This window comes from Penaeus vannamei, chromosome 21 (assembly GCF_042767895.1).
Source record: "Penaeus vannamei isolate JL-2024 chromosome 21, ASM4276789v1, whole genome shotgun sequence".
NCBI lineage: Eukaryota > Metazoa > Arthropoda > Malacostraca > Decapoda > Penaeidae > Penaeus > Penaeus vannamei.
The window spans coordinates 9,435,077-9,442,576 of record NC_091569.1 but is presented as its reverse complement, the minus strand read 5'-3'; the positions used below and the strand labels follow the sequence as shown (position 1 = coordinate 9,442,576).

At 31.4% G+C, this 7,500-nt stretch overlaps 2 protein-coding genes across 2 annotated transcripts in view; both read left to right on the top strand.

The window, feature by feature from the left end:
- LOC113827163 (histone H1-delta) overlaps positions 1–39 on the top strand; it is a 1,121-nt gene extending 1,082 nt beyond the window's left edge. Inside the window, exon 1 of the mRNA XM_070136291.1 lies at positions 1–39. This exon is cut by the window's left edge and continues 1,082 nt beyond it. The gene's annotated coding sequence lies outside the window, so the exon portion shown is untranslated.
- Positions 40–993: 954 nt separating this feature from the next.
- mdlc (RING finger protein mdlc) overlaps positions 994–7,500 on the top strand; it is a 19,868-nt gene continuing 13,361 nt past the window's right edge. Inside the window, exon 1 of the mRNA XM_070135873.1 lies at positions 994–1,191. Within this exon, the coding sequence (XP_069991974.1) occupies positions 1,104–1,191 (88 nt within the window). The 5' untranslated portion in view covers positions 994–1,103. The remainder of the gene's footprint in view (positions 1,192–7,500) is intronic.

The window sequence follows — 7,500 nt, the reverse complement described above, 5'->3', positions numbered from 1 at the left end:
GATACGTTTGAAATAAACACACACACACATATATAGTTAGTTCATCTATTATTTGCCTTTTACATGGTGTATTCTTCAAATAATGTTTATTAGTAAACAGTAAACACACACACACACACACACACACACACACACACACACACACACACACACACACACACACACATACACATACATATATATATATATATATATATATATATATATATATATATATATATATATATATATATATACATATGTGTGTGTTCTCCTTCGTTGTCCATTATGCGGGCTTTATCCACGCATGAAACTCAGTTATTGCAATAAATATACAAAAATGAAACGGCATCATTGTTTTGTTTACAAAAGGAAGGAAGGGCTATCGGATGGCGATTTTTCAAATATTTTTATAACGGGTTCAGACACTTGCGTGTCCACAAACTTATTTTTGAGTTGCGGTTGAAGTACTTAGATGATAAACTTCCTGGAATCACTCATTCTATCGTTTGTATATATTATTTTTCGTCTAAAAGGCGGCTGTGTGAAACGTAACCTGTACCATATATATATATATATATATATATATATATATATATATATATATATATATATATATATATATAGATAGATAGATAGATAGATAGATAGATAGATAGATAGATAGATAGATAGATAGATAGATAGATAGATAGATATAGATATATATAGATATAGATATAGATATCTATCTATATATACATATATATATATATATATATATATATATATATATATATATATATATATATATATATATATATATATGCATTTATATAAACGTTGGCCACTATAGTTTATACTACTGATCCCTGACGTACACTATTTCATTACTTTTCTCTCGCTTGCTTATTTCGAAGTGGTTTTCTTTCTTTAGATGTGATTTCACTTTAGATCAGTATTTCCATTTAAGATAACGTTCATTGGAGATTTATTTAGTTAGTCACTAGTCTTCCATGGAGTATGTTAGCGACTTGGCTTGTATTTAGGTAACTGGCAACTTTCATAACCCATGTAAACAGGTTACAGACTTTTCACAGTGTCATAGTTTTATTGAATGTCAGTAGTTTAAAGACGCCTCAGAAATGGCAGAAAGCACAACCAAGTTTCTATTTAAGAAGACGAGCAGACCAGGTGGAGGAGTAAGGAAAAGGAAAGCCAGCAGTGATGAGAGTAAGTTACACCGATATTATTATACGCACTGTCTATTGTCACGGCAGTGCCTTTTGAGGATATGCATGCATGTTTGGATTCTGGGTTCGCTTTCTACGGGCGACGCGAATAACCAACCACTCCTAACTAACCTAACCTAACTAACCAATCCTAACCAACCTAACATAACTAACTAAATCGACCTAACCAAGCATAACCCAATCAACCTAACCTAACCAACCAAACCATTTAGGTTGGTTGGTTGGTTAGGTTTGGTTGGAAATGGGAAAATGCCTCATCAAACGTAATTGTCAAAGTGACCAGATTATGCATATACCCAGTGGACTGCCGTAACTCAAGAATATGGATAAGTGAATAGGGCTGCCGTAACTATCCTGTGCCAATATTATATGACCAATAAAGAATTTGAAAGAAAGACAGAATTGTTTAAAGGTGCTGTCACACTAGCACTTCTTTCGTCAATTTTTTGACAACTTTGTTTTATGTTAATAAACATTCTCGAATATAGCTCTTAATTTGACTATGCTTGGCTGGTATAGTTGACGGAAAGGTTTTCAGACAGAGTGATCATAATCATCTGACTGGAAAATCAACAATTTGCTCAGAAATGGACAAAATTTCAGAAAATTGTCAAAAATTTGACGGAAAAAGTACTAGTATGACAGCACCTTAACTTTGTATGTACATGGTGAGTTAACAGAACTCATTACTGATTAATATAATTATGTGTATTGGTTACATATGTAACAGTGAGGGCATATGGATGCTATTGGTAATCGAAAGAATGGTTGATAGGTAAATTTTTAGCTTCACAACCATCCAACCTTACAATTATAAATTTGTGTTTCAGTTATTCACTTACCCAAATTACAAAGTTATAAGTATTGTTAATTATTTACAAAGTGACTGCATCCCTATTATCCACAGTTGTTTCTGTATGAACGTAAAACCAGTATAAGTTACTTCTAGTGACGCACATATATAAAGGGAAATGGCCACCACCATCTTATAGAGCGGTAAAAATCAAATAGGATATATCATCATTTAAACTGCATCAGCCTCATATTTACCAATAAATGAAAGAAATATATACCAAGTATTATATGTTTTACAACTTTCTTATTATCTTGGGAATTCTTTACACTACGGCTGCTCATGCCAAAGAATCCACATTACAAACTTTATTTAACAATATGAATTGCTTTTACTGGGTGTACCCTTTGGGTGCTGTCCCCCTACCACCCTCTGGCAAGCATTGTCTTCTCCTCAGTTTGCATGACAAGATAAAGCAAAAACTCTAGAGCACCAAACAGTGCTTTCCATAATCTCTTTCCTTTACTTGTGGCATTGCCATTTGTGTCTGTGGAGTATTTCTTGTACTGATCATGTCACTTTTTGTCTTTTACAAGAATATCATACTCGTTTTGCCAGTGCTTGTGTCCAAACCATAAAGATTAACCATCAATTTGTGGGGAAATACCACCAATAGAAAATTTCTTATTTTTTTGTCTTTTTGACCTTTACAGGCAAAATTTACCTTGTTCTATATAGTATGCATAGGAGTTGAGGAGCACTATGATATCCTATAAAGAAGGCAGTGTCCCCTGTAATCCAACAAAATGAAGGGTGATGTTGGAGGCAAGTGTTGTTGTTTATGGTCATGCCACATTGTCATCATTATAATTTTTATTGTTACTATTATAGAGTAAAGTAAAGGGAAAACCATAAATCTTAAATCTTATTTCATACCTTCTTGTTCTTTCTCTTATAAGGTTTTAGACTTTTTGTGTCTATATTCCCGAGATTTTGTCTCCTGGAGTCTTCTATCTGTTGTCTGAAGGTTTTCTTGTATTATTTATTGATTTGATTTCAGTTTTGTATGATATTATTCTTGATCATTTTTAGATCATAATGTGTCTTAGAATGTAGTAACTATTAACTGGTGGATGATAATAAAGAGATATTTGGATTAGTTGTATTGATCTTTTATAGTGCCTCTGTTAGTTTAGTTTTGCAAGTGAAGTCGTGGGCACTGGAGTGTTATGTGTTTGATTGTTTCTTCTGGATGGTAGCATCATCTGGAGCTTGAGTCTGTTTCAAGTTTGTCTATTTAGGTGTTTTCTTAGTCTTGTGTTTTGTCAGGATTCTTGTGAGATGTACGTCTAGTTTTCTGTTTTCTGATCTGGACCGTGGTTATGGGGTGTTGTCTTTGAGATGTATTTTTTTTGTGATCAGTTTTGTTTTAACAGTTTTTCTCATTGTCTTTTTCTTTTTTTCTTTTATCTCATATATTATGTTGTTAGTGTCTTGGGTTACGGCTGTGGAATGATCTAATTCATGAGCTTTCTTTGCTGCAAGGTCTGTAATTTCATTACCTAAAATGCTTTTATGTGCTGGAATCTATTGTATTGTGACATTTTGGTTTTGATTTGTTAAAATGTAAATTTGTTTTTATGTTTCATATTTGATTTGCAGTATTAATATTGCTGAGAATGAGTCTGCAAAGGTTACTGTTTGTTTTATTGCAAATAAATCTGGTTCTATTTTCCAAATTGTTGTTGTTTTCATTTGTTTTACATAAATAGCAAAGGATGTTGATCAAGTTTTTTTAGATTTGAACCATCTGTGAATATTTTATAGTGGTTTAGAAGTTCTTTTCTTTCATTATCTGTCAGCATTTTCTGTGTTTATTTACTATATTTTGATATTCTTCTTTTGATATATATATATATATATATATATATATATATATATATATATATTATTTTTCTCTATAATTTGTTTAGCTTTTGTGAAGTTTTTATGCTCAGATAGATTTTTATTATTTTGCCTTTTTTCCCATTATTATAGTGTTTATTTATTACTTTTACAATTTCTTTGCATTTTGCATCCCACCATGTCTTATTAGGTTTAACTTTTTTATTATATTTGTCAAATTCAAAATTTCTTTTTTCCCAGCATCATTTATAAGATCTATTATTCCTCTTAGGGAATTTGTATTTGTTGTAAAAGTTCTATTTAACTCTTATTGGTAATTTATTTAGCTCTTATTGGTAATTTATCCATGCTTCATTCGTAAATTTCAATTTTGTTTCTGTTAATTGAGGAGACTTGAGTATGGTGTCATCTCTTATTATTACTGATAAATGATCACTACCAAGGTTGGGTCCTGTATCTACTTGTAAGTGACTTATTATAAGAGATGCTAGAACTAAGTCTAATGTTGATTCCTTTGCATTTCTGGGGTCTATTCTTGTGGTTTGACTAACATGAAATGATGTTATTATCGGACATTACCTTGAATAAACTTTTACCTGCTTTGCTTGTGTGTTTTATATTCAGTTTCAGATTCCAGCATTCGTTATTCTGTTATTAATTTGGGCTCATTTTTTTTGTTCTGTGTAATGTATTTCATTTTGTCTTAGGTTATTACATTGGTTGTATATTAATAGAATAATTGTCCAGTTGTTTTTATGACATTCTTGTTCCCATTGCTTCTATTTTATTTTTAAGTCTATCTCTAAGCTTTATTTCTTTATGTTGTGTACTATTTTTAATGCAAAAAGCTTGTCCTCCTCCAGTTTGTCCTGGTCTATCATGTCATGGCTTATCTAGCATTCCATAAAATTATCACATTCATCTATATATTCCATATATAAGACTTTTTTTAATACTGGGGTAATTACTTTTATTGCTTCTGTGATTACTTCTATAATTGTTTTAAGTTGTTCATGATACTTGTTATTGTAGTCACGGTATCTTTTATTAATTCTATCCAAAGGAACACTTCTTTATAAATTAGTTTGTATTTCTCTCTGTGTTTCTATGTCTCTTACTGGGGTTGGGAGAGTCTGTGCTTTTGGGGAACTTTCTTTACTGGTCTCAATCTGGTTTGATTTGTTTTTATTTATTTGGGTTCTTTCTTTAGGAGTGATAGTTATATCTTTTTGTTTTGAATACAAGTTTAGAGTTTTTACTTTAGTTTGGATTTTCTGCCCTGCTGTTAAGGCTCTGTGGTTGGTTTAAGGTTTGGGCATATGTTTGCTTTGTTGGATTATGTGTGGGTTTCTTTACATATTCCTTGTTTGTGGGTGTTGGTGTGTTTTGATTTGGCAATGTAGGTGTTATATTGTGATTTGTTGTTGTGGTTGATGGGTAGTTTTCATTTTAATTATTATTACTATGGTTGAGGAGGTTTTTTCCCAGCATCATTTATAAGATCTATTATTCCTCTTAGGGAATTTGTATTTGTTGTAAAAGTTCTATTTAACTCTTATTGGTAATTTATTTAGCTCTTATTGGTAATTTATCCATGCTTCATTCGTAAATTTCAATTTTGTTTCTGTTAATTGAGGAGACTTGAGTATGGTGTCATCTCTTATTATTACTGATAAATGATCACTACCAAGGTTGGGTCCTGTATCTACTTGTAAGTGACTTATTATAAGAGATGCTAGAACTAAGTCTAATGTTGATTCCTTTGCATTTCTGGGGTCTATTCTTGTGGTTTGACTAACATGAAATGATGTTATTATCGGACATTACCTTGAATAAACTTTTACCTGCTTTGCTTGTGTGTTTTATATTCAGTTTCAGATTCCAGCATTCGTTATTCTGTTATTAATTTGGGCTCATTTTTTTTGTTCTGTGTAATGTATTTCATTTTGTCTTAGGTTATTACATTGGTTGTATATTAATAGAATAATTGTCCAGTTGTTTTTATGACATTCTTATTCCCATTGCTTCTATTTTATTTATGTCTATCTCTAAGCTTTATTTCTTTATGTTGTGTACTATTTTTAATGCAAAAAGCTTGTCCTCCTCCAGTTTGTCCTGGTCTATCATGTCATGGCTTATCTAGCATTCCATAAAATTATCACATTCATCTATATATTCCATATATAAGACTTTTTTTAATACTGGGGTAATTTCTTTTATTGCTTCTGTGATTACTTCTATAATTGTTTTAAGTTGTTCATGATACTTGTTATTGTAGTCACGGTATCTTTTATTAATTCTATCCAAAGGAACACTTCTTTATAAATTAGTTTGTATTTCTCTCTGTGTTTCTATGTCTCTTACTGGGGTTGGGAGAGTCTGTGCTTTTGGGGAACTTTCTTTACTGGTCTCAATCTGGTTTGATTTGTTTTTATTTATTTGGGTTCTTTCTTTAGGAGTGATAGTTATATCTTTTTGTTTTGAATACAAGTTTAGAGTTTTTACTTTAGTTTGGATTTTCTGCCCTGCTGTTAAGGCTCTGTGGTTGGTTTAAGGTTTAGGCATATGTTTGCTTTGTTGGATTATGTGTGGGTTTCTTTACATTTTCCTTGTTTGTGGGTGTTGGTGTGTTTTGATTTGGCAATGTAGGTGTTATATTGTGATTTGTTGTTGTGGTTGATGGGTAGTTTTCATTTTAATTATTATTACTATGGTCTTTTTATTTTAAGGTTATTTAGTTTTGTGTTTTGTCAGGTTATTTCTTTTGTCATTTTATGTAATTTGCAAAAATCGCGTTTGGAAGGTGGTTTTCATCCTAGTGAAAGCAGTATGGATTATTTGGACTGTGTTTGTATTCTTGGTTAAAATCAGTACATCTGCTGCATCTCATTTGATTTTTACATTTTGTAATTACATGACCATATTGTAGGCATTTAAAGCATTTTGGTATTGGGAACTGAACAATGTATGATGAATGATCTTTGACAACTCTTTCAGGTGTGGCAGCTTTGAGGGTTATCCTTAAGGTGCTGTCACACTAGGATTTTTTCTGTCAATTTTTTTACAATTTTCTGAAATTCTGTCAATTTTTGAGCGAATTGTCGATTTTCCAGTCTGACAATAATGATTGTTTCCATCTGATAACCTTTCTGTCAACTTTTTTCAGTCAAGCATAGTCAAATCAAGAGCTATATTCGAGAATGTTTGTATTTATGTTAAATAAAATTGTTAAAAAATTAACGGAAAAAGTGCTAGTGTGACAGCACCTTTAGGGATTTTGTTGGGATATCTTTGTTTGTCATTATTAATTTTACTTATTCTGATCACTTCTATGATTTCATTATTATTTCTCAACTGTGGTCTTACTTTATTTTTTAGATCTTTAGGATCTAATTCAGTTTCTACTGGGTAGATGATACAGTAGGAACGACCTATGTTTTTATTTGAAGCTGTTTGTTTGAAGCAGATATTCCAGTCTCCATTTTTGGTGATTTGGTTTAATGGAGGTATTTCATTTAGACTGTTTACCTCAAATCTTACTGCTTTACTGGTACCTAGGACTCTTAAGGAGTCCTCTATTATATATTTTGG